The sequence below is a fragment of the Nicotiana tomentosiformis genome, chromosome 5 (assembly GCF_000390325.3).
Source record: "Nicotiana tomentosiformis chromosome 5, ASM39032v3, whole genome shotgun sequence".
Lineage (NCBI taxonomy): Eukaryota > Viridiplantae > Streptophyta > Magnoliopsida > Solanales > Solanaceae > Nicotiana > Nicotiana tomentosiformis.
In genome coordinates, this window is record NC_090816.1 from 120,462,305 (window position 1) to 120,488,745 (window position 26,441).

Genomic DNA, 26,441 nt, shown 5'->3' on the forward strand with positions numbered 1-26,441 from the left:
TCTAGCCATATACATAGTTTATATATTGATTATACATAATTATACACATATAATACATAAATTATGAATATATTATATATCTACCGGTTATTTTTAGTTTAAGGGGTTAGGTGGACGACTATTTGAATTAATTGTGCATTAAGGTTCCTTTATATGCGGGTCCGAGAAGGGCGGGATCATAAGGATCTATTGTATACAATCTTACCCTGCATTTTTACGAGATGTTATTTTTATTGCTCGAACTCGTAACCTCCTACATGTCAACAATTTTACCGATTAGGCTAACTGAAAAAAATGCACCCAAAACAAACAACAAAATAAGAGTGCGTGCCCTAGCAAACAACTTTGAAAAAGCCATAATACTAATTACTCCTACTTCAAACTTGTCTTCCCTTCCCCATGCATTAATTATCACCCTAACTAAATTAATACTAGCTGCTTTTGTCAACCCCCACCCTACTAAAACCCTCTACTGGACCAATATAACTGTCGACTTCTGAACTTCTTTTTCACAATATATATGTACAGATATTAAGGTGTTCATTTGATCAATAACCAACCCTATGAAGTCTTTGAAAATTCAGTGTCCCTGACTCTGTGTCTAGTTATATTCACTGGTACATTTCTGAATTTGTGCATAATCTTTATTTCATTCCTTTTTCTTGTTCCATTTTGTGTTCATATTATGGTTATATACATACCGTTTCACTTTTGTCCACTTCTTTCTCCTGCATGATAGGGGTAACGTGAAAAGTTTGCTCTAATTAAATGTTTCCATTAAAACTATACATGCAATTATTAAAGCCAGTTGGAAACTTTCTTGATCTTTTTTGTGGGTGAGTGGGTCCATTGTTAAAATCTTGGATTTCCCATTTTAAGTTTCTACTCTGAATTACGCTACTTGGGTCTTATTGGAAAATTAGAGAATTGGACTAATGTGTATAGTTGTATTATTTCTTAGTGATTGTGCAATAATTAAGACTGCAAGAAAATTGGATATGTTTTCTCTTAATGTTGTGTCCATTTTCACAGGTCTGATCAAGTGAATTTCAATCTTTTGTGGGTAGTGAAACAGAGGAATTAAAGGGTATTTTTTTAATTTTTTTTTTAGAGATTCTTGGAGTGGGTAAAAAATGGAGGGAACATTAGGCCGGCCGGATGAGCTGGCCAAGTCACTGAGCCGGCGGTCCATGAGTAAGAGCGGTCGAAGAATGAGTTTTGGATCAATAAGTGGAAGGAGTTGGGCATCAGCTAGTGTTAGAGAAGTGTTTACTGCACCAACAGGAGGTGATGTTTTTCAAACAAGTGCAAGGGAAAATGATGATGAAGAAGAGCTTAAATGGGCTGCTATTGAGAGACTTCCTACTTATGATAGGCTAAGGAAAGGAATTTTGAAGCAAACATTGGATGATGGAAAGGTTAATTATCAAGAAGTTGATGTTGCCAATCTTAGGTTGCAAGATAGGAAACAACTCTTAGACTCTATTCTTAAAGTTGTTGAAGAAGATAATGAGAGGTTCCTAACTAGACTCAGAGACAGGACAAATAGGTGAGTTGAAAATAAAATAGTAACAAATTTCCTTGATCTCAATGTTTTTTATTGAAGGGAAGCGTTGGAGCAACAATAAAGTTGTCTCCGTCTGACCTTTAGTTCAAGGTTCGAGTCGTGGAATCAGCCACTAATGCTTGCGTTAGGATATGTTGCCTATATCACACCTCCTTTGGGTGAGGCCCTTTCCCCGACCCTTCGTGAATGTGGGATGCTTCGTGCATTGGGATGCCCTGCCGTCAGTGTTTTATATTTTTTCCTGGTTCACCATTATGTGTTAATCAAATGATTTTTATTTTGCATGGAACAGAGTTGGAATTGAGATTCCGAAGATCGAAGTTCGGTTCGAGCATCTTTGTATTGACGGAGATACATATGTGGGATCTAGAGCACTGCCTACTCTCTGGAATGCTTCCATCAATTTTGTAGAGGTACTATTTCTTCTAAATTTAATTTTCAATAATTTGGATTGATACTAGTATATTGACAATAATGCCTTTGTTTCCCTCAGTTTTGTTGTACTTGTTAAAAGTTTGTAAAATTTGGTACTTGTACTGGTGAATTGATTTCTTTTTAATGCTCAAATTTGATAGGGGTTTCTTGAAAAGATCAAGATTGTCCCTTCAAAGAAAAGGGTTGTCAACATACTGCGCGATGTGAATGGAATTGTCAGACCTTCAAGGTATGTTCATCAAATGAAAGTTGCATTTAAAAGTATATATAAATCTGAATCGTGGGCGGTCACGGATTCTTGGTTTATTTCAAGTAGTTTACTGTTGGGTAAAGAAAAATAATATATTTTCCTAATCGTATATTGCACAATCAGACCTCAGAGGACATGACTCTCGAAAGGAAGTTGTGAAGGTCGAGCATTAAGGTTGTAGGTTAGGAGGTAGTTGAGCATATTTCTAACTCATACCAGTGTGAGGCTAGCCTGATAGGATTTTGTCTTAGACTACTAGTGGTCAATGTTGTGTTCACACTTCTCTTCTGTTTTCATAGTGCCGGACCTTATTTACTAGTTACTGTTTTTGCTTTCCGTCTATTTTACTGGTGCTTGTGATGTTATTATTTCAATGGTTTTTGTTGATGGTATTGATATATTGTCTCTTTTCGTCTTCTTGAGCCGATTGTCTATCGAAAACAGCCTCTCTACACCCTCGGGGTAGAGGTAAGGTCTGCGTACACACTACCCTCCCCAAACCTCACTTGTGGGATTTTACTGGGTCGTTGTTGTTGTTGTTGTATATTGCACAAGCTTATTTAGTCTTATTTACTGTGGTTGGGATGGGCTTAGAGCTCATATATTGATTCTGTGGTATTTGCATTTTACAGGTTGACGCTGCTTCTAGGGCCTCCGGGTGCTGGGAAAACTACACTGCTAAAAACACTTGCCGGGGTGCCAGACAAGGACACAAGAGTGAGTGACTTTTGAACTTTCAACGTGTGACCTGAAGGTTCTAATTAAGTGGTGTTTTGTTGACAATGTATTCTTTTAGGTGAATGGAAGAATCAGTTACTGTGGTCATGAGCTGTCAGAGTTCATTCCTCAAAGAACATGTGCTTATATTAGTCAGCATGACCTTCATCACGGAGAGATGACAGTAAGAGAGACGTTGGATTTCGCAGGACGTTGTTTAGGAGTCGGAACAAGATATGAGCTCCTTACCGAATTGTCAAGGCGCGAAAAGGAAGCAGGAGTCAAACCTGACCCTGAGATAGACGCATTTATGAAAGCTACAGCTGTTGCAGGCCAAGAATCTAGTTTGGTCACAGACTACGTTCTTAAGGTTAGACTCCTGATTGCACTCGTAACTAGTCCTGCATGTATAAATCCACCTACAACTGATTATTGAAATGAACTACAGATACTTGGGATGGATATCTGTGCTGATATATTGTGCGGTGATGAAATGAGAAGGGGTATCTCTGGTGGACAGAAGAAGCGGCTCACAACAGGTATGTACAATATCGCATTAATCAAGGGATTTTTTTCATTTTTGGCCCGGCGGCCCAAAATAATTACAGGCGGTAGCCCAAATATTCAAAACATATACATTGATTATGTATATGATATGTATATTGTATATATATATACATTTATGTGTATTATATGTATATTTATGCTTAATATACAAAACATATACATTTGCCGGCTATTATTTTTTTGGACTGCCCAAAAATGTCCTCTTTTTTTTTTTTTTTTTTTTTTTCCTGTAGCGTCTATCCAGCTTGCTGAGTTTCTTCTAGTGCATGTGGCTTGTGACAACATTTAATGTGAAATTGGTGTTTCACTGATTGCAGGAGAAATGTTGGTTGGTCCTGCTAAAGTTTTCTTCATGGATGAAATATCAACTGGCCTTGACAGTTCTACGACATTTCAAATTGTGAAATACATGAGGCAGATGGTCCACGTCATGGATGTAACCATGATAATCTCTCTTCTTCAACCTGCGCCAGAAACCTATGATCTTTTCGATGACATTATATTACTTTCTGAGGGAAAAATTGTCTACCAAGGTCCACGTGAGAATGTCCTGGAGTTTTTCGAGAGTGTTGGATTTAAATGCCCAGAGAGGAAAGGAGTTGCTGACTTTCTGCAAGAGGTTACTTCTTTAAAGGACCAAGAACAGTATTGGTTCAGAAAAAATGAACCTTACCAATATATCTCAGTGGCTGAATTTGCGGAACGCTTTAGTAATTTTCATGTTGGGCGACAGCTCTCTGATGACCTTGGAGTTCCTTATGACAAGATCAAAGTCCATCCTGCTGCACTGGTCACTGAGAAGTACGGTATCTCCAACATGGAACTCCTCAAGGCATGCGTATCGAGGGAATGGCTATTGATGAAGCGGAATTCCTTCTTATACATATTCAAGACATTCCAGATTACTGTGATGTCAATAATTGCCTTCACAGTATTCTTTAGGACACAGATGAAAGTTGGTCAGATCGCGGATGGAGGCAAATTTTATGGGGCCTTGTTTTTCAGCCTCATCAATGTGATGTTTAATGGTACAGCGGAGCTTGCACTTACCGTTTTCAGACTTCCTGTGTTCTTTAAACAGAGAGATTCTTTGTTTTATCCAGCTTGGGCTTTCGCTCTTCCCATTTGGCTTTTAAAGATTCCCCTTTCTTTCATGGAATCACTTATATGGATCGTACTTACTTATTACACCATCGGGTTTGCTCCTTCTGCAAGTAGGTATGTTCTCCGTTCACTCCTGGCAACCAAAATTTCTTTGTGGCAAAATGTGGCGTATTTGTTATGCTGATGAGTCGTGATATCTGGTCAATGTGAATTTATGATGCACATATAACAATTAGTTTAGGAACTATAAGAATTCAAACTTACATTTTTGCGCCTACAAAATTTTCAGGTTTTTTCGCCAATTCTTGGTATTTTTTGCTTTGCATCAGTCGGCTCTGTCTCTCTTCCGTTTTATTGCTGCACTTGGAAGGACTCTAGTAGTTTCTAGCACATTTGCAACTTTCACGATACTCATAGTTTTTGTGCTTGGTGGTTTCATTGTTGCAAAAGGTCAGTTTTCTGTTTTGCTCTTGGGAATTTGTAAAACTTCTCAGTTCTGATAAAGAGTGCTCTTTATAGTCTTGGACTATAGGTGTAGAGAATCTACAAATTTGACAATTTCACTTGCATGTCCAATTGTGCGAGTTCAATATTTTTTAAATGTGTGCTTATGTGTTGGTGCAGATGACCTGGAACCATGGATGAAATGGGGATACTATATATCTCCTATGACATATGGACAGAATGCGATAGCCATCAATGAGTTCCTGGATGAAAGATGGAGTACGGTAAGTTCTAACATTAGTTTATAAATAGCGACATATGTTAGTTTGACTTCTTCCATCAACATGATTATCTTGACACATCCTATTATGCTCTTTGTAGCCCAACAACGACCCGAGATTTTCTGAGCCAACAGTTGGCAAGGTTCTTCTCAAGGCAAGGAGCATGTATACAGAAGACCATGTTTTTTGGCTCTGTGTTGTTGCCCTTTTTGCTTTCTCATTTTTATTCAACTTTTGCTTTATCTTGGCATTGACATACCTAAACCGTAAGTCCCAGATTTTCTACACTATCTAAAGCTTCAGAATCTGCTTTTTGGTTCTTGATCAGTTCTTGTAAGTGAAATGCAGCATTTGGAGACTCCAGATCGGTTATTTCAGAGGATGACAAAAGCAAGAAAAATAAGCGGACAGGGTGGAGTTCAGCATCTTCAGCTCCAATGACTGAAGGTTGAGACTCTTGTACATTTTTCCAGTTTTCATGTCTACAGCTTTTATTTGTACAAATTTAAATAGATGATACTTTCACCCCTATGTAATATTCTGAATACCTGAATGATTATTACAGGCATAGTTACGGACGTAAGGAACACTAATGGCTCAAGTATTGAAGAAGCCAAGAAAAGAGGAATGGTGCTTCCTTTCCAGCCCCTGTCCCTTGCATTTAATCATATCAATTATTATGTCGATATGCCAGCTGTAAGTAACATTTCTTGGTATTTAAATATTAACTTTTATATGATTCAGTCTTTACTAATTATCGGTAATCGAGAATAGATGCTTCCAAGGAAGTTCTAACAATCTTATGGAAGCCAACAACTCTTTAGACCTACAAGCCGACTTCTCTTGTCTGAATGAAAACTGTGATACAGCAATAAAATGTCATTTGCAAAGAACTGATTACTAGGGTTATTCGGAATTTTCTATTTGCATGATTAGGCCCGAGTCCGAGCAACATAGGTGGGAATGTTTCCTAACAATCTAATAGAGATTCTGAGCAAAGTTCCTAAAAAAATAAGCTTTCTTGAGTTACCAAACAATCTGTCGTATTCTTGAGTCAGTATTAAATAGGCAGGGGAAGAATGGAATATGAACTTCTGGTGGCTTATGCGGTTCTGGTGCTTTATCAGGAAATGAAAGCCCAGGGAGTTGAAGAGACTCGTCTCCAATTATTACGAGATGTCAGTGGTGCTTTTAGGCCTGGAGTTCTTACAGCCTTAGTTGGTGTAAGTGGTGCTGGAAAGACCACGTTGATGGATGTTTTAGCTGGAAGGAAAACTGGTGGATACATTGAAGGAAGCATCAGCATTTCTGGTTATCCAAAGAATCAATCAACTTTTGCTCGCATAAGTGGTTATTGTGAACAGAATGACATTCATTCTCCACACGTTACTGTTTATGAGTCGCTGCTATACTCAGCTTGGTTGCGTCTCTCTCCAGATGTAAAAGAATATACACGGAAGGTGGGCTCTCTTGTCTTACTTTGTGCTTCTGAATATCCTCTGGAAGATTGTAATATCCACGAAAGAACTCAACTTTATTTTTCTGTTACAAACCCTGATAGTTTTCGTAGAAAAGGAGGTCAACGACTGACTTCATTTTTTGGTATTGTTTAGAATTTTGTTGAGGAAGTAATGGAGCTAGTCGAGTTGAATCCACTGAGAGACTCCCTAGTTGGTCTTCCGGGGGTAGATGGTCTCTCAACTGAACAGAGGAAGAGGCTGACCATAGCCGTAGAGCTTGTAGCAAATCCATCTATTATTTTCATGGATGAGCCGACATCAGGACTTGATGCTAGAGCTGCAGCAATTGTGATGAGAACTGTGAGAAACACCGTGGATACAGGGAGAACTGTCGTCTGCACTATCCACCAGCCAAGTATAGATATCTTCGAAGCATTTGATGAGGTATTTAGTGCAAGCATGTTGGATTTCGTAACTTGTGGATAGCCGTTTGTTGTGATGCAACTCTTCTTCTCATAATCATGTCGAATGATTTTTCTTGCAGTTGTTATTGATGAAAAGAGGAGGACAAGTCATATTTGCAGGGCCTCTTGGTCATCATTCTCACCTACTGATCGAGTATTTTCAAGTGAGGATCATATCTTTATCAAATTATGGTGGTGGTGGTTTGGGGGGGGAGGGGGGGGGGGTTCTATTAGAACAAGTTAGCAACTAAAGAGCTGCTTTTTTTTCTCAGTCTGTTCCGGGGGTTCCTGGAATCAAAGAGGGATACAATCCTGCTACTTGGATGCTGGACATCTCGGCTCCGGCTGTTGAGGCTCAACTTCAAGTAGACTTTGCCGACATTTATGCCAACTCTGAACTGTATAGGTAATTTTTCTTAATTATACATAGGGTAGGCTGTCTACATCACACCCCAATGGCCCTTCCTCAGACCCTGAGTGAACGCGGGATGCTTTATGTACCGGGCTGCCCTTTTTATATATATGGGGGAGGGAAAGGGGAAAATGGGGGGGATACAAGGTAGGAATCGAACCCTCACCAACAAGGTGAAAGTTCGGGTAACCAACCAACTGAGCTACTAAGATTTCCCACTGTATAAGTAATTTAGAATATTGAATAGTTGTATTTTTTATTTTACTTCTAGTTTGGTATTACTAACCCTTCGACCTTTGTTACTCGGTTTTCTCAGGAGGAATCAAGAACTTATCAAAGAACTAAGCATTCCCACACCAGGATCCCAAGACCTTCACTTCCCCACGGTATACGCCCAACCGGTCTTTGAACAGTGCAAGGCTTGCTTTTGGAAACAACACTTGTCCTACTGGAGGCATCCACGGTATAATGCCATTCGGTTTGCTATGACAGCAATGATAGGAGTAATATTTGGAATCATTTTTTGGAATAAGGGGGACAAAGTGTGAGTCATCTTCCTTGAGTCCTAAAATTAAAATTGTGAAAACAACTATATTTTTATTTCTGTCATCACTTTTTTTAATCTTATAGACTAATTATGATAACAGGTCCAAACTACAAGATCTGTTAAATCTGGTTGGAGCTATGTATGCTGCTGTTATGTTCCTTGGTGGAACTAATACTTCAGCCGTGCAGTCTATTGTTGCTGTAGAAAGGACAGTCTTTTATCGAGAAAAAGCAGCAGGAATGTATTCTGCACTCCCTTATGCATTTGCTCAGGTAAGAGTAACATCAACTAAACATAAACTGTAAAATTTCTAGAAAATCAATTGGTCGTTAAGAAATAATTTGTACTTACTCCATATGCAGGTGGCCATAGAGACTATCTATATCGCGATTCAAACTTTAATTTACAGCCTTATTCTGTATGCAATGATTGGATTCCACTGGACGACTGGAAAGTTCTTTTTGTTCTATTTTTTTGTTTTTATGTGTTTCGTCTACTTCACGATGTATGGAATGATGCTTGTTGCACTCACTCCAAACTACCACATTGCTGCTATCGTAATGTCTTTCTTCCTCAGCTTTTGGAACTTGTTCTCCGGTTTCCTCATTCCAAGAACGGTTAGTAAACCAACCACTACATGATCAAAATAATTGGATAAAATTTCTTGGTATCGCACATTTTTCTGATTAAATCATACTAATTGCATATGCAGCAAATTCCAATATGGTGGAGGTGGTATTACTGGGCTTCTCCAGTGGCATGGACAATATATGGCCTCGTAACGTCTCAAGTAGGCGACAAGAACAACCTCGTTGAGATACCAGGTGGTGGCGAGGTACCATTAAAGTTGTATCTGAAGGAAAACTTTGGTTTTGAGTATGACTTCCTGGGAGTTGTTGCTGCAATGCATGTTGTTTGGGCAGTTTTCTTCTGCTTTATTTTTGCTTATGCCATCAAGTTCCTGAATTTCCAAAGGAGATAAGTGAAACTTGAAGTCAGAATAGAAAGTTTTGGGCAAACATAGAAATATGCATAAGCTAGGCAAAGAGAGAAGTTTTTGGAGAAATATAGTTTACTACTCTGATAAATTTCAGAATTTTTGCCCAGTAAGCTTATTTCAAGGTTGTACAGAAACTATTCTTTTTTTTATGTCAAATTCTTCATTTTTTATTATGCTGTGTAAATTCCTCTACATGTTGTTTTGCTTTAAAACTCTTTCAACTGTTCAAGTTTTCTCTTTGAGAAAATGACCAATTTCTGGATTGAAGCTAACTTCTACAGAGTTTTATTTTAAGTCCTAGTTCCGTGGAGGCAACAGGGAGTCCTATTCCAAGAGTTTTTCTGTAAATATCTAATTTGGCTATCATGGAAAATTTGTACCTATTAGTAGCGGAAACACTCTTTAGTAAAGGAAAGGGCAGTCCGGTGCACTAAGCTCCCGCTATGCAGTCCAGAGAAGGGCCGGACCATAAGGGTCTATTGTATGCAACCATACTTTGCCTTATGGATGAAATTTTTTTCATATATATATATATATATATATATATATATATATATATATGGGGGTAAATAATACTTTTCAAGAAAACAAAATGTATATATACAATAGGTTGACACCGCTTGAAAATAATACAAAGATTGACAAAAAGTAAGGCTTTGAAATCACAAAGGTCCCATACCTAAAGCTAAGTTACTTACAAGCCGAATTATGACAATAAGCTGACACTGTTTGTGCAATATCGTGCATACATTACTGTCAAGATGAATAGCTTTGCATACAACAACAAACCCAGTGTCCACAAAGTGGGGTCTGGGAGGTGTAGAGTGTACGCAGACTTTACCCCTATCTTGTGAAGATAGAAAGGTTGTTTCCGATAGACCCTCGGCTCAAGGTAAAAGAGGAATAGCGTTGCATGAACTAGAATTACATTTAAGCTCCTTGTTTGTTTTCCTTTCTTCAAAGGAGACAATAAGTTCTCCAAAATATCCTAAAAACCACCCATGTTGCAAAAACTAAAGAGAACATCACTTGTCCCACATGATTAATTTCGAGTAAGGATTTTAGACTTTATAAGCAAATTAAATGCCAAAAGAAAATAAGTTAAAAAGTGGTTTGCATGTACAATGCCTACTTAAAGTGGAGAGTATATAGTATTCTATCATGTTATATTGCTATATATTAAAAGCACTAGGACTTTGGTAATTATAGACCCTAACTAGTTTGAGGTTTTTGTTTGAGATTACTTTAGAGACACCAACAATTAGAAATTGAAATAATAAAGTGTCTCCTTTCTAACAAGTTTAAACTTTTAGACATGCAATCCACATATTTCAACATGGGATCAAAGTATGCACCTTATCATTCTAAAAAAAAAGGGGAATCAAGGTAAGCGGAGGTTCTAGATTCGAGCCACACAACCGTTCATTGACACACTATCCTAGTATAATCCTACAAGTGGGGTCTGAGGAGGGTAGTGTTTACGCAGAGCTTACCCCTACCGTGAGGGAAAGAGGGTAGTGTTTACGCAGAGCTTACCCCTACCGTGAGGGAAAGAGGGTAGTGGTTTACGCAGAGCTTACCCCTACCGTGAGGGAAAGAGGGTAGTGTGTACACAACCGTCCATTGACAAAAAACTATAATTTCACGTGTCCAGAAAATAATTTGGACCATATGAGGAGATGTATTGCAGACCTAAACAAATAGAAAATAATATTGTTCTTCCTCTATCAATTTAAGCTTTTAGATATAGTGGTTCACACATTTCAACCGTCTTAACTAATTACTCAATGTCTAAGCACAAGTAGTAACTACTTGCAATGTCCTCAGCATTATGAACTTGAAAAATAACTCCATGTTCCTCAAATTGCAACAGAACAATTTGGTGTGTGTTAAATTTTAAGAAGAAAGAAAAAAAGTATACTTAAGCAACAAACAATACTTTTACCTGTTGTTGTTCCTCCTCTGGATACCCTTTAACTAATTGCTATATAAACTTGAGTATATGTATCTTCATTTTCCAACTTCAAAATTTTCAAGTAAAAAAGGAATAATACACAAAAGTGCATGTAGTATAGGTTTGCCAATTTTAAATTTTTGCGACTTTAAATCTGTCTGTAATAGTAGAAACTTAAAAATTTGAACTCTTACTTACAATCAAGAAAAGACAAAAACTTGAATCTGTTGGAAACTCCAAAATCTGACAAAATATGGTATTTATACTTGCAAAAATATGATTGCCTTAAAACTCTAAATACTCATTCTTGGCTTTATTATCATCTGCATACATAGAAACCTCCACTATATATACTTCCCTACTAAGTTCATCCTAATGCAACCCAAGATTTCCCCTTTCTCCTCTAAAGATTCAAGCTCAGCCAGATAAGCAAAAGGGAAAAAAACAAAACCAAAAAGAAGAGAGAGTTAGATTTCTTAGTTACATTCATATTGGTTCTATTTCATACACTGTACATATTTATGTAAGTTCACTGATTATTTAGTGCTATAATTTCACTAGATATATTCCATTGAGCATAACTTGAGTGACACATTTTTGTTTTTCCACTATTCTAGAACAGCATTGAAGGAAATATTCAAGAAAACTTGGTCCTGGACAGGGCGAAAAATCTGCATAAATGGCTGCATCAATAAGGGAAAATGAGCTAGTGAGGTCAATGAGCAAAAAGGCAAGTTTTGCATCAGCTAGTAGAAAAGGATTATGGGCTTCAGCAAGTATTCGCGACGCGTTTGGTGCACCAGGAGTGGATGTTTTCGCTAAAAGTGGGAGACAAGATGATGAAGATGAACTTAAATGGGCTGCAATTGAAAGGCTTCCAACTTATGACAGAATGAGGAAAGGAATTTTAAAGCAAGTATTGGATAATGGAAAAGTTGTTCATGAACAAGTTGATGTAGCACATATGGGAATGCAAGAAAAGAAGCAACTTATGGAGAGTATATTAAATGGTATTGATGAAGACAATGAGAGATTCCTTCTCAGACTTAAAGATCGTATCGAAAGGTGAAAAAATACATGAACTGTTTTTTTCCAGCTTTTCAAGAATCAAAATTATTGTTGTTTGGGGTATAAAGTATGAGATAATAAACTTTGTCAAACAGGGTTGGCATAGACATTCCAAGAATTGAAATCAGGTTTGAGCACTTGTCAATTGAAGGAGATGCATATGTTGGCAGCAGAGCTCTTCCAACACTATGGAATTCAACCATCAATTCATTAGAGGTAGTTAAAACTTGCATTATTTGAATCATTTGTATATCTAAGACATTAAAGGCAGCCCAGTGCACTAAGCTCCCGCTATGCGCGGGGTCCGGGAAAGGGCCGGATCACAAAGTTCTATTGTATGCAGCCTTATTTCTGCAAGAGGTTGTTTCTACGGCTCGAACCCGTGATATCCTGGTCACATGGCAACAACTTTACCAGTTATGCCAAGGCTCCCCTTCTGTATATCTAAGACATTATTCAGAAGATATCTATTCAAGTATTGATACTTCAGTTTAAGTATTACTTTTTGTTTTTTAATGTCTAATAGGGAATTCTTGGTCTTCTGAGGCTTTCTCCGTCTAAGAAGAAATCTGTCAAAATACTGGATGACATTTCTGGAATTGTAAAACCATCAAGGTATGATGTCTTTGTTCTAATATTTAGGCCTCCTTTTATAATATATTTAGACATAGTTGAGTTTCTGACCGTTTGTTATCATTGTTTTTTGTAAAAAATTTAAACTCCTATTATTAGGATGACACTGCTTCTTGGACCTCCAGCCTCTGGCAAAACTACATTGTTGAAGGCACTCGCCGGAAAGCTGGAACAAGATCTTAGGGTGTGTTATTTTCCTCAAGACAGATAATTCTTGGTGTTTTCAAACTAAAACCCCTGATAACCTTTGTTAACTCTTGACATTCTTGGACTTTTTTTTTTTTTTTTTAAAATCAATGTAGGTAAAGGGGAAGGTCACTCACTGCGGTCACGAACTCAAAGAGTTCATACCTCAGAGAACTTGTGCTTATATCTGCCAACATGATCTTCATCATGGTGAGATGACAGTAAGAGAGACATTGAACTTCTCGGGTCGCTGTTTGGGAGTTGGTGCCAGATATGAACTGCTAGCAGAGCTTTCGAGACGAGAAAAAGATTCAGGAATCAAACCGGATCCTGAGATAGATGCATTCATGAAAGCCATATCAGTAGCTGGACAAAAGACCAATTTGGTCACTGACTCTATTCTCAAGGTCTGATTTCCCCTCCTACAATATGAAGTTCCATTTATTTTCCTCATATGTTAGGGTGACTAACAAGATTTCTGCACCAGATACTTGGATTGGATATTTGTTCTGATACAATGGTGGGTGATGAAATGAGAAGAGGTATTTCTGGTGGACAAAAGAAGCGTGTAACGACAGGTATATGATGAATTAAACTAGTCAAGTTCTAAAGTTGGTTTCCATCATTTACTTAAAGGTTGTTAATGGATATGAATGCAGGAGAAATGTTGGTTGGTCCTGCAAAAGTTTTTTTGATGGATGAAATATCGACTGGTCTTGACAGTTCAACAACATTTCAAATAGTCAAATATATGAGACAGATGGTTCATATAATGAATGTGACCATGATAATATCTCTACTTCAGCCAGCCCCGGAAACCTTTAATCTATTTGATGACATTATCTTGCTTACAGAAGGGAAAATTGTCTACCAAGGTCCACGTGAACACGTTCTTGAGTTCTTCGAAAGTGTTGGATTTAAATGTCCTGAAAGGAAAGGAGTCGCGGATTTTCTTCAAGAGGTTACTTCCAAGAAAGATCAAGAACAATACTGGTCCAAAAAGAATGTTCCCTATCAATATGTATCAGTGCATGACTTTGTTGAACAGTTCAAATCTTTCCATATTGGGCTGAAGCTTTTCGGTGAAGTTCATGTTCCTTATGACAGAAGTAAAACCCACCCTGCAGCATTGGTGAAAGTAAAATATGGTATCTCTAACAAAGAACTTTTCAAGGCATGCTTGTCAAGGGAGTGGTTGCTGATGAAACGAAACTCCTTCGTCTACATTTTCAAGACTGTTCAGATCACAATCATGGCTATCTTTACATTCACTGTATTCTTTAGAACGAAAATGAAGCACGGTGAAGCAGAAGATGGAGGAAAATTTTATGGTGCACTGTTTTTCAGCCTTCTCAATGTGATGTTCAATGGCATGGCTGAGCTTGCAATGACTATTTTCAGGCTACCTGTCTTTTTTAAACAGAGAGATGCTTTGGTTTACCCAGCTTGGGCTTTTGCTCTTCCAATTTGGCTCCTTAGAATCCCCGTCTCGCTGATGGAATCAGGAATATGGATCCTTCTCACATACTACACTGTTGGATTTGCACCTGCAGCTGATAGGTATATCCACTATATAGCATGTTTGGCCGTGCTTCTAAAATCAGCTTATTTTGAAAAGTGCTTTTCAAAAAAAACAAAAAAATTTGGTGAGAAGCAGTTTGTGTTTGGCTAATCAATTTGAAAAGCACTTTTGAGCAGTAATTATGTTTGGTCAAGTTTTTAAAAAGTGTTTCTAAATGTATTTTTCTCAACAGTACTTTTCGAAAATGTGCTTTTGGGAGAAGTTACTTTTTTCTGCTTCTCAAAAACTGCTTCTGCTTCTACTCAGAAACATCTTTTTCCTTCTAAAAGCTTGGCCAAACAACTTAACTTTGGAAAAAAGCATTTTTGGCCAAAAAAGGCACTTTTGGCCAAAAAGAAGCACGGCCAAACAGGCTAATAGTCTCTTTTGATAGATCCTATAGCTGACAATGTCAGATTTTCAAAGTTCACTAACAAGTTCATCAACTTAAACAGGTTTTTCCGGCAGTACTTGGCCTATGTTGGTATTCACCAGATGGCGTTGGGACTCTTCCGTTTCATTGCAGCGCTTGGAAGAACACAAGTTGTGGCCAACACACTTGGTACCTTCACATTGTTGTCAGTTTTTGTCCTTGGTGGATTTATCATTGCCAAAGGTTAGCAACTGAAAGATATATTAGCTAATGAAGTAAAACTAGTTAATCATTCCAAGACTGGAATTTCATCATACTGTGATTCTGATATAAGCAACTGGTTGTTCCAATAGATGACCTCCAACGTTGGATGAAATGGGCCTATTACCTTTCCCCTATGTCATATGGACAGAACGCTATAGTTCTTGTTGAATTTCTTGACAAAAGATGGAACAAGGTAAATTAGCATAGTTACATCTTAGATATTCATTTTTGATCTCTATCTTTAGATATTCTAAGAATATGTTGCTCTCTTTCAGCCCAATGAGGATCCAAGCTTTGCAGGAAAAACAGTTGGAATAGAGCTTCTTAAAGCCAGAGGGATGTTTACAGAAGACATTTGGTACTGGATTTGTGTCATTGCACTTTTCGCGTTCTCATTGTTTTTCAACCTCTGCTTCGTTGCAGCACTCACGTACTTAAAACGTAAGAGATGATACTTGGTAGTGATTTTCTCACTATGCTTGGACACTATCTTTTGGTTTTGACCGTCTTTTTATAACTTGATTGCAGCTCTTGGAGATACTAAATCTATTATGGTGAATGAAGAACACAGTCAAAACAAGGAAAAGAAGATCAAAGTAATTCCAGATGAAGGTTCAAGATTAAGACCATCTCTTTGTTCAGGAATTTGAATTACTATATCAAAAGAATGCCATTGAAGTGCTTCAGCTTCTTATTTATCTGTTTTGATATATTAGGAATGAACACTTCAGAAGGCATAAATTCAAACAATGCAGATAGTGCAACCAACAAAAAGGGCATGGTGCTGCCATTCCAGCCTTTGTCCCTTTCATTTGAAAATGTGAATTACTATGTTGATATGCCTGCTGTAAGTTCTTATCTCTTCTCTACTAACTAGAATCTAATGTTGCCTGTATAGTCCTAACTGGTCAGTGAATGATGTCTGAATCAGGAAATGAAAAGTCAAGGAATTGAAGAAACGCGACTCCAGCTTTTGCGAGATGTGAGTGGTGCTTTTAGACCAGGTGTGCTAACAGCATTAATGGGTGTGAGTGGTGCTGGAAAGACTACTTTGATGGATGTTTTAGCTGGAAGGAAAACTGGTGGATACATTGAAGGGAATATCTGTGTTTCTGGTTATCCAAAGATCCAAGAAACCTTCGCTCGAGTTAGTGGCTACTGTGAACAAAATGACATTCATTCTCCACATGTCACTGTTTTTGAATCTCTTCTATACTCCGCCTGGTTGCGTCTTCCTTCAGATGTGAACAACGAAACTCGAATGGTATAGCTTTAGATTTTCTTTGGTAGAATGATGATGTCTATCAAAATATGTTAGTACCTTTATTTTCATCCACTGATCAAGCATTGACGAATCCCTCGTTTGGTTCAGATGTTTGTGGAGGAAGTGATGGAGTTGGTTGAGCTTACATTATTGAGAGACTCTCTAGTTGGACTTCCAGGAGTTGATGGTTTATCGACTGAACAAAGAAAGCGGCTTACTATAGCCGTGGAGTTGGTTGCTAATCCTTCAATCATCTTCATGGATGAGCCTACGTCGGGTTTGGATGCTCGAGCTGCTGCAATTGTAATGAGAGCTGTAAGGAACACTGTGGATACAGGGAGAACTGTAGTTTGCACAATTCATCAACCAAGTATTGACATATTTGAATCATTTGATGAGGTACTAACTTCTTGAATCTAGTCCACATCATCTATAACTAGTTCATAGATTCGTCACCTTGGACTGGATTTATCATGACTACAATGTCACTATCTATGCAGTTATTCTTGATGAAGAGAGGAGGACAAGTCATTTATGCTGGACCCCTCGGTCGCAATTCTCAGCACTTGACAGAGTATTTTGAAGTAAGATGATACTACATTTTGTAAAATAGTTACCATTCTATTATAAGTCATCGATAGTCATGCAAATGATCGTTTATACCAACTTTTTCAGTCTGTTCCTGGGGTTAACAAGATCAAAGATGGATATAATCCTGCTACTTGGATGCTTGAGGTCAGCGCTGCATCCGTTGAGTCTCAACTTGGTGTAGACTTTGCAGAAATATTAACCAACTCTGATCTGTACAGGTATGAGAATATGACAAATGAAACTGATCCATTACTATTATTCATTGTTCTATTCCCTACATCCAATTCTTGCTCATACTAAATCTTCTCCTCAAATTCTCCAAATTTGCAGGAGAAATGAAGAACTGATTAAGCAACTTAGTACTTCAGCACCAGGATCCAAGGACCTGTATTTCCCTACTAAGTACTCTCAGCCCCTATTGACTCAATTCAAGGCATGTTTCTGGAAACAACATTGGTCTTATTGGAGGAATCCACAGTACAATGTCATCAGATTTTTCATGACAACAGTCATCGGAATTATATTTGGCGTCATTTTCTGGGGTAAAGGAGGAAAATTGTGAGTCATTCTCCTAAAACTTGAATTACTAAGCTTCAATCTTTTAGCACTCAAAGTGGATCAACTCTTAACCAAACTATTCTTTCTATCAGCGAAAAACAACAGGACCTTTCAAATCTAATGGGAGCAATGTATGCTGCTGTTCTGTTTCTTGGAGGAACAAACACTTCTGCTGTTCAATCTGTTGTGGCTATTGAGAGAACAGTCTTCTATCGCGAAAGAGCAGCAGGGATGTTTTCAGCTTTGCCATATGCTTTTGCTCAGGTATATGAACTGATCATCTAGTTTATATGAATTGTAAGCGTAGATTATGTCAACAAAATCAAGCTCATTATATGTTCCTTTATAGGTTACTGTGGAAACAATCTATGTCGGGATCCAAACTTTCCTTTACAGCCTAATTCTTTACTCAATGATTGGATTTGAGTGGCAAGCTGACAAGTTCTTCTGGTTCTATTACTACGTGTTCATGTGCTTCGTCTACTTCACACTTTACGGAATGATGCTTGTAGCTCTCACTCCAAATTATCAGATAGCAGCAATTGTCATGTCTTTCTTCCTCAGCTTCTGGAACCTCTTCTCTGGTTTCCTCATTCCTAGGATGGTAAGTGAAATCTTGATATCCCAATTATTCTTCCTTTCACAAACTTAAAAAATAAAAAAAAATAAAAAACAGTCTGGTGCACTAAACTCCCACTATGCGCGGTGTCCGGGGAAGGGCCGGACCACAAGGCTCTCTATTGTACGCAGCCTTACCCTGCATTTCTGCAAGAGACTGTTTCCATGGCTCGAACCCGTGACCTCCTGGTCACATGGCAGCAACTATTAATCTAATATATGTGACATGTTTATACTATGATGCAGCAAATTCCAATATGGTGGAGGTGGTACTACTGGGGTTCACCAGTTGCATGGACAATATATGGTCTCATTACATCTCAATTGGGAGACAAAACAGAACTTGTTCATGTTCCTAGTCATGATAATGCCCCTACTTATCTTCCATTAAAGGATTACCTCAAGGAATATTTGGGTTATGATTTTGACTTTCTTGGTGCAGTTGCTGCAGCACATCTTGGTTGGGTACTTCTATTCTTCACTGTCTTTGTATATGCCATCAGAGTTCTCAACTTCCAAAAGAGATAAAAGTCAAGAAAACCTCCAAGTTTGAATTGTTCAGCTCTATACACAACTAGTTCTATTGTTCTTTTCTTCATCTCCTTTAGGATAATTCAAGGGAAATAATGTAGGTACCATTGTGAAATAATGTATGTAGCATTTATAATCTTGTTTTTGTTTGTTATAATTGTAAATTTTCATTCTTCCAAATTTGTACCAATTGCTGTTATTTATATGAAACAAAAAAACAACGTTCTTTCAACTAGTACTGGTATTGCGTCCATTTTTCCTTTTCTGCTTGGTTTCGAGCTTAATATTTAAGTTTATTTGAAAATAAATAAAACTCTCTCTTGCATTGGATTAAGCATTGCATCGCTTCCTCCTCTGTGTGCTTTGATTCAAGCTTAATTTCTGAATTTCATTGGGAAACAAATGAATCAACTCTCTTATTTTGGATAGGATTTAAGTTATACATAAATACTAATTGTTTAAAGACGTTTTACAACTATCAGTTATCACTATAAGGGGTCGTTTGGTAGGGCGTATATGAATAATGCTAAATAAGGTGTATTAGTAATGCATGAGTTAGTAATGCAGAGATTATTTCTTATGCATTGTTTGGTGTGGTGTATTAAAAATTAAAATGCATTGCATAATTTTTAAGAAATTTAATTGTTTACAAAAATGCCCTCCATATTCTTTAACTTAAGGGACTTTAAGGATAATTTTGTCTTTAACCATGTTAATGCATGCATTAATAGCCTTTGTATTGCTAATGTCATGATTTTCTATGCATTAGCTATACATAGGACAATACCAAATAGAGTGTATAACTAATGCTTGTATTAGTTATACATAGGTTGAAAAGGTGTACCAAACAAAGCATTACTAATACACAAAGCTAATGCATGCATTATTTTCTCTAACACACTCTACCAAACGACCTCTAAGTGATTGCAAGTTAGTTACTATTTTTACCATTGTATGAGATTGTGAAAATATTTTCTACATCTGCAATACATAGAACTTAAACTCCGAGAGGATATTGATCAACTTCAGCCTCGACTACTGAAACATAAACATTTACTTTCCACTAATTTCCTGTCAATTCTAAAATGAATACAGAAGAGACTAGTTCAAGGCCGTTTATAGATGTTAACCAAAATAAGCTCAGATAAAAAAGATGGGAAAGGTAACTGATGAACTCCAGCCACCATGCAATCTTCAAGAAAAAAGGGGTTTTGGCTTACCCCTGTTATGTGCTTGATTTGCACCAAAAGTTTTACAAATGCAATCGACAGCACAAATGTAGCAAAGGAAAAGCCATAGTAAAGCAATAAGAGAAGTAGCATAAGCTTGCATACAGGTTCTGGAGTTTGACAAAAGCTGTGGATATGAACAGAGTTTTACACAATTCATAATCTTTTAGTTTTCTTTGTACCTTTCTTCCATCCTCCTATCTACACTGATTTCTTTTTTCCTCCTTTCTTTTTCTGATCTTTTGTGTTCCAAAAGGTTGACGGCTGGAGGGGTTCTCCCGAGCTGCAATGAAAACTTTAACCCTTAATCTCCCTCAACAGGGTTGACAGGAGCATCTACAAAATCATGAATCTCCTTTTTACTCTTGATTAAACATTTTCTTTTGGTGTCATTATCAACTTTATCCAAGTCTTCAGCTATTCCCAAGTAACCATAGAGCAAAAGTTCCTCAACTTCATCCCCCTTCACGTTTTTGTTCATGCCTTTGCCCTTGGTAGAAGTTGCTATTCCAAAGTCTGTCCTTCCGCGTTCTTCTCCCATGAAGTAGTAATGAAGCTTTTCTGCATCCTGAAAGCCAGGAATAATGCCCAGGAACTTCACCAGTAATACACTACCATTACCAGGCTTCCCCAAACAAACCTTCATTCTACCACCGCTAAAACCTTTACCTGCAGTTGAAGAGTACAGAGAAGCGAGAATATTGTCATCAAACACAATGATACAAAGAGGTCGGCTCTCTAAGAAAAACTGAAAGAAACTTCCTAATCTGCAGAATACATAAATGAATTGCTACTGATATTAGATGAAAGCAGGGCATCACCCTTCTCATAATAACATCTCCCTCTTGAGGCACAAAACTCAAAACCAGATAAACAAAAAAGTTGTACAACACACGCACCTCTCAGAAAGTCCTCCACAGCTTCAGTAGTCATGACTTTTCGCCCATCTAGGCCAGTTAACAAAGCAGAGCAGTTATGTATAACAACCACTGGTGGCCAAATAATAAGATCTTCTTTTTGGGCTAAAGCAGTAGGGGCAGGAACAGCCACTGGCGCCCATAATTTTCCCTCAGGGGGTGCATCACTGTTCCACCCCATTAGGACACATATTGCATTGTGAAGACCCAAGTGTTTTGCTTTCAACCCCACCTTTTTTGACATAAAACAATGTTTCGCCAAGGCTCGAGTATCTGTGAACTCTTTTGATTGACTGAGAAAGTACAATTATTTAGCAATTGCAAGATAAAAGTAGTACACGGCAATACATACAAGATAAATTCGGAGAACTAGTTGGGCCATGCAAAAATGTCCATGTGAAGACAAAACAAAAAGTGATATCACCAACCTACTCCAGCACAAAAAAGAAACATTCAAAAGTCAAGAGGGCAACAGGGTATCAAGCATCCTTATCTGACTAGGCGGCGGTTCCAATGTTTCCTGGTTAAACTGAGTCCTTGGCGCGTACTAACCAACAGAACCAAAACAGCTTAAAATAACCATCTCCTCAGGAACTACATCTTCAGAAGCCTATAACTATATCAAGCTTTTGTTTTATTTTATTGCTATTGCCTATGAAGTTTGTTTTTCTTTTCCTTATATCTTGGCGGCACAGCATCTCCATAACCTTGTTTGTACTTTTTAATGTGAGCTTGCTTATACTTTTCTATATCTTAATAGAATCTGCAGATTCCTCTTGCAAAGAACAATGTATTCAGCTGCTTATTACAATAGTGGAAAAAGCATAAGCATACAGAGTATGATGTCCAGAAGAATTTGACCACAATTAGAACTAAAAACTACCCCCAAGTACTTCAATAAACTTTGTCCATCTGCAGAAGAAAAAATGAATTTAACAGAACCTTCTTCAGTTTCAAATTTTATCTTCTTCTTGCTGCCACTATAACTTTATTTTTTTGAATCAGTAACACATTCATATCTTTGATAAAGAAGCAAGTGCACGGTTATGCACAACTTTTGTCTCCAACATATTCTAGAACAGCAAATGGATCTTTGTTCCATTTCTCCAACATAAAAAATAAAAAGAGATGAATTCCTAGACCCCTTTTGCTGCCATCAGTTCAAAGTAGGACAACGCTTATAGTTGAAGTTCAAGACGCAAAAAGATTTAGATACGTTTTTCTATAACTGCTTCTATTTTCTGAGAGGAGTACCCTGCAAATAAATGTTTTCTATTTTCTGATCGGGTTTCCAGGAGAAATAGAGCACTATCAATGTATTTCCAGCCTACCATTTTACACTCAAAATCATGTTTTTAAAAAGGTTCTTGACCAGTTTGATCACTAAAACCAAACCTCAATTGAAACTTCATGTAATCCGGTTAAGTTTAAGGAAAATCGAGAGAAGAAAGGCAGGCTTTCAAGAATTTGATATTGAGTTCCGTATCAAATAGAATTTGATATTGATCTGACCAAAGCATAGAAATGGGTTGAAGCAACTAAGATTTGACCATCCTCATAGAAGTTACAGAATATATGTTAATGATGTTACAGTTCTGCTGGGCCATTCCAACAATTCACCTGATCAAACAATATCCTATGAGTTCTACATAATAAGAACTGAATAATTGGCAGAGAGAACGTAAATATTTCCTGATTTTGGACCCATGTCATAAGTTGAGCATCAGCATAATTTGTAATTTCATTTAATAATAATAATCCAAATAAGCTACTAAAAGATAGCAAAACCAATTTCGAGAATTCAAAATAAATTTATGGAACATGATTCTTGAACAACGTAAATGACCAGATGTAACTGTTTTCTCGAAATGAGAGAGAATGCCACATAGTGATTCAACTAGAACCATACTTGATTCTGCATGCAACACAATTTCACAGAAGCGATTATAATCTACTTAAAGAAATTCAGAACATGTGACATTTTGAAGCATCCAAATGTCAACGGATTATATTTATACTAATAAGCCATAAGCTTAAAATTCAAACACTAAAAAGGAGACAGACCTCTTGGGACAAACAATGCAGTATAAGCCACCAGCCCTCCCTTGCTCCTTGTACCTTTTCTGAGTAGAAACACTCCCACTCAACCTTTTGGTGGAATATAGGAAGAACTTATGTACCAGTTGCTTAAATTCAAGTGAGTCTTCAGGCAACTCTGCACAAGCTACCTGATCCTTTAACCCTTCAACTATGTGGTCAGATCCTTCTGTTTTTTTATCATCTTTGCCTCTTATCCAAACATTTTTTGTTAGATGGTGTTTCCTATTACATTGAATTGAAACATAAGGTCTCAGTGAACTGGGATTCTCATGCACCTTTTGCTTTTTACCAGAATTATATGGTCTAATAAGGTGCCCCTGCCCCTGATTTATTGAACTGTGATACGACAATAAGCCATCAGCGCTAGTAACTCTACTGTAAAGGTCCCCGCTGTATGTCTTTTCTGCCTTTCCAAACCATTCATCATCCTCAAAGCTCTCAGGCGACAGTAAGCCACTGCTGTCTTGATCATCCCACACCTCGTTTCTACAATCTAAATCTTGATTTCTGGCAATGTTTTTCTTCCATTTACTGCACACAACCTGTCTAGACTTATGCCCCATTGTTTCTTCATCTAAAATGTATTTCCTCTTTACTGACCTAGTTGGATAACAATCGGGGCCAATTACACCTGATTCAATTTTCTTTAATTGTATCCTATCTCCAAGCATTTCCATTTCATGTTCGTGCCGTGGTGATCTCCTCCACCTCTCAACGTAGGATATATGATGTCCATCCTTGCTACTATGGTAATCCAGTCGCCTACGAGGAATCTCTTCATGACAGGGAACATCCAAATTTTCTCTGTCTGATTCTCTTACATTTCGCATATCAACATTAGTATCACCGGGATCCACATAAAACTGACCTTGGCTTGATCTCACTAATGATCTGGCATCCAGAAGGTTCATTGAAACTGATTGTTTGGTCAATGAATGGTGATCCCATGAACTGCTGTTAATGACATCTCTTCGAGGAAACTCAGCATCATCAGTATTCTCTCTAAGGGGTGGTTCCAAATAAATTGGTGCCCAAGCATGCCTTTTGTCAAGTACTGCTTGTCCAAGCATACTAGTTCTTTCATATGAATGACCATAATCACTAGTATCTCTTGGCCTACCTTTAGGATATAAATAATCCATATCGTCACCCGAAGGAGGACTAACTTTAGCATACTGGTAGCTTGTCCGTTCCTTATGCCCAGCTGCATATTCTTCAAGGGTATTATAACTGTGATTTTCACCATATTCATTGAGATATGATGGTTGTCTAAGCTTTGTGGAACTCCTTGAATGAATATCCCCAAGCAAATGCATATCATCTTGAACAACAGGGGCGTAATTCATCCTAGAGATTCCAGAGGATGTGGTCACACGTTCCTTATACTGAGAGGAGGCAGCAACATTCTTAGACCGGGATGCTGACTCCAAGTAGTGCGAAACATCCTTGGGATGAAATCCAGATCTTTCCTCTCTTTCAATCATTTCAATTGCCGACAATTTATCAAGAAGGAAAGGATCAGGGTAATGAGAAACCTCGTCTCTAAGCCTAATCTGTTGGGGTTGCACATGGACCGATAAAGGCCTCCTTGCAGTCTCCACATATTTTGAGGTAGATTGAGAGTCAAAGGGCAAAGTATGACCTCCTCGGCTCGACCCATCTTCCAAATACAACAGTTTTTGTCTGTCCAACCCATGATGATGCATACTACCCAAAACTCTCTCTTGATTCTCATTACGGCCTTGAACACTTCTAGAGCTATCATATTCATAATCATAATTTACACCAGCGCCTCTAGCTTCATATCTGTCCTCGTCATCAAAGAACTCATCATATCTTCTCCTTGTCTCATTCCTACTACTCAAAGAAGCCTGATAATGATGTCGAGGCTTCTTCTCATGCGTGTGTCGATAAGCAAGAGATTTCAACTGAGGATGCATTTTGTTAACTCTATTACTAAATTCTTGATCCTTCTCCATTAACCCGCTCCTAGATTCAGGCTTCATTATATCACCTCTACCACGAAAATCTTCATCCTTCTCCATTAACCCGCTCCTAGATTCAGGCTTCATTATATCACCTCTATCACGAAAATCTTCATCTCCTTCCATTAATCCACTCCTCAACTGGAGTTCCATTATATCACCTCTTTCACTAAAATCTTGATCTCCATCCACTAACCCATGCCTCAACCGGGTCTCCACTATATCACCTCTATCACTAAATTTTTCCTCTCTTCTCATTAATCCACTCCTCAACTGGGGTTCCATTATATCACCTCTATCACTAAAATCTTGATCTCTATCAATTAATCCACTCCTACGCCAACTAACTCGGCGGGGCCCTTCCTCTTTCTGAGGGCTCGGGCTCAGACTCCTCGGCCTACGTGAAAACTGTTCCATTCCCCCACTATGAGGCATGAAGTAAGGCTCAGAACCCAATTCAACTCCATGATCATGCATTCTTAACCTCTCAACCCTATAGGCTCGTCCTGCAAAATCATCATGCTCCAAGCGCCCCATTTCTTCTTCTTCTTCTTCTTCTTTTTTTCTTTTTTCTTCAGAACTACAACAGTAAAGAACAAGTGCTCCAAAGTTAGTACAGAGGGGTGGGGGGTAAGGGGACAATGAGCACAGAGCATATACACAAAATTTCACTTCTTCAGTAACACTTTGAAGAAGTTATAGCATTAGCAGTGTCCGTTCGTTTTTTTCTCCCTTTTTCCTTTTTCTCAACTTTAATCCACTGGAATAATCGTTTTGTATTTATAAGAACAAATATTTATTTAAGCCCTAACTCTAACCTAGTGAGATTTGATAAGGTTCATTAACCCTTACTTCATGCACAAATAAGGAAGAGCAATATTAAACCTTTGGATAGTGAAGTGCAGAGACGCCATGAACGATCATAGTAGAGAGTATCAACCGCCAATACAGAGAATTGTTAGCGGATTTGAGGGAACTTTCCTTTTTTAATCGGAACTAGCTCGGACATTATTAGCCTGTTTAGCCCAGCTTCTTTCCAGGAAAAAATATTTGTTTTCTAAAACTAAAGTCTTTGGCCCAGTTTTTTTGAAGTAAAAAAATACTTTTGAGGAAAAAAAAAAATAGTTTATTTCCAAAAGTATTTTTTTGAAAAGTATATTTGAGAAAAATATACTTAGAAGTATTTTTTAAAAGTTTGGTCAAACTACTCAAAAGTACTTTTTAAACTAAGTAGTCAAACACAAATTAATTCTAAGTAAAATTACTTTTTAAAAAAAGCATTTTTGAGAAAATCACTTATCAAAATAAGCTGATTTTAGAAGTTTGGTCAAACATACTGTAAAGAATATTGATCATACCAA

General features: G+C 37.7%; 3 protein-coding genes across 6 annotated transcripts; 2 read left to right on the plus strand and 1 right to left on the minus strand.

Annotated features, from left to right (window-relative positions):
• Nucleotides 1-476: 476 nt before the first annotated feature.
• LOC104119110 (pleiotropic drug resistance protein 2-like) lies at nucleotides 477-9,418 on the plus strand. Of its 4 annotated transcripts, none has more exons than XM_009630823.4 (21): nucleotides 477-617; nucleotides 1,112-1,549; nucleotides 1,860-1,980; nucleotides 2,143-2,231; nucleotides 2,885-2,969; nucleotides 3,049-3,339; nucleotides 3,418-3,508; nucleotides 3,854-4,754; nucleotides 4,930-5,090; nucleotides 5,265-5,368; nucleotides 5,466-5,631; nucleotides 5,714-5,812; nucleotides 5,931-6,061; nucleotides 6,493-6,825; nucleotides 6,979-7,269; nucleotides 7,370-7,453; nucleotides 7,562-7,695; nucleotides 8,018-8,245; nucleotides 8,349-8,520; nucleotides 8,611-8,865; nucleotides 8,961-9,418. In XM_009630823.4, exons 2-21 carry the CDS (start codon nucleotides 1,134-1,136, stop codon nucleotides 9,228-9,230), a joined length of 4,422 nt encoding a protein of 1,473 aa, XP_009629118.1. In that variant the 5' UTR covers nucleotides 477-617; nucleotides 1,112-1,133; the 3' UTR covers nucleotides 9,231-9,418. The 4 variants fall into 4 exon arrangements, with proteins under 4 accessions (XP_009629118.1, XP_009628986.1, XP_009628925.1 ...); XM_009630691.4 differs by having other exon boundaries at nucleotides 486-617; nucleotides 1,033-1,549; XM_009630630.4 differs by lacking the exon at nucleotides 477-617 and adding an exon at nucleotides 681-836 and having other exon boundaries at nucleotides 1,033-1,549.
• A 2,035-nt stretch (nucleotides 9,419-11,453) lies between these two features.
• On the plus strand, nucleotides 11,454-19,081 carry LOC104119038 (pleiotropic drug resistance protein 2-like). Its single transcript, XM_009630469.4, has 21 exons — nucleotides 11,454-11,725; nucleotides 11,820-12,267; nucleotides 12,366-12,486; nucleotides 12,797-12,885; nucleotides 13,003-13,087; nucleotides 13,206-13,496; nucleotides 13,577-13,667; nucleotides 13,749-14,649; nucleotides 15,106-15,266; nucleotides 15,377-15,480; nucleotides 15,563-15,728; nucleotides 15,816-15,899; nucleotides 16,004-16,134; nucleotides 16,219-16,551; nucleotides 16,660-16,950; nucleotides 17,052-17,135; nucleotides 17,227-17,360; nucleotides 17,473-17,700; nucleotides 17,793-17,964; nucleotides 18,050-18,304; nucleotides 18,565-19,081. The coding sequence occupies exons 2-21, from the start codon at nucleotides 11,882-11,884 to the stop codon at nucleotides 18,844-18,846; spliced, it is 4,389 nt and encodes a 1,462-aa protein (XP_009628764.1). The 5' UTR covers nucleotides 11,454-11,725; nucleotides 11,820-11,881; the 3' UTR covers nucleotides 18,847-19,081.
• Nucleotides 19,082-20,042: 961 nt separating this feature from the next.
• Nucleotides 20,043-26,154, minus strand: LOC104118954 (uncharacterized). The gene is made up of 4 exons (XM_009630373.3): nucleotides 25,966-26,154; nucleotides 23,060-25,660; nucleotides 20,978-21,288; nucleotides 20,043-20,747 (listed from the first exon to the last, which is right to left on the minus strand). The coding sequence occupies exons 1-4, from the start codon at nucleotides 25,992-25,994 to the stop codon at nucleotides 20,383-20,385; spliced, it is 3,306 nt and encodes a 1,101-aa protein (XP_009628668.1). The 5' UTR covers nucleotides 25,995-26,154; the 3' UTR covers nucleotides 20,043-20,382.
• Between the last annotated feature and the right edge of the window lie 287 nt (nucleotides 26,155-26,441).

Bases quoted from the DNA above. Each gene is read 5' to 3' on its own strand.
- LOC104119110 (XM_009630823.4), top strand. From the start codon at position 1,134: ATGGAGGGAACATTAGGCCGGCCGGATGAGCTGGCCAAGTCACTGAGC. The intron at 4,755-4,929 runs GTATGTTCTCCG...CAAAATTTTCAG, and splicing joins TTTGCTCCTTCTGCAAGTAG to GTTTTTTCGCCAATTCTTGG. The intron at 8,866-8,960 runs GTTAGTAAACCA...TTGCATATGCAG, and splicing joins GTTTCCTCATTCCAAGAACG to CAAATTCCAATATGGTGGAG.
- LOC104119038 (XM_009630469.4), top strand. From the start codon at position 11,882: ATGGCTGCATCAATAAGGGAAAATGAGCTAGTGAGGTCAATGAGCAAA. The intron at 12,886-13,002 runs GTATGATGTCTT...TCCTATTATTAG, and splicing joins GGAATTGTAAAACCATCAAG to GATGACACTGCTTCTTGGAC. The intron at 15,267-15,376 runs GTTAGCAACTGA...TTGTTCCAATAG, and splicing joins TGGATTTATCATTGCCAAAG to ATGACCTCCAACGTTGGATG.
- LOC104118954 (XM_009630373.3), bottom strand. From the start codon at position 25,994: ATGGCGTCTCTGCACTTCACTATCCAAAG. The intron at 25,661-25,965 runs GTTTAATATTGC...TTACTGTTGTAG, and splicing joins CTGCACTTCACTATCCAAAG to TTCTGAAGAAAAAAGAAAAA. The intron at 20,748-20,977 runs GTGCGTGTGTTG...CTTCAACTGCAG, and splicing joins TGTGGAGGACTTTCTGAGAG to GTAAAGGTTTTAGCGGTGGT.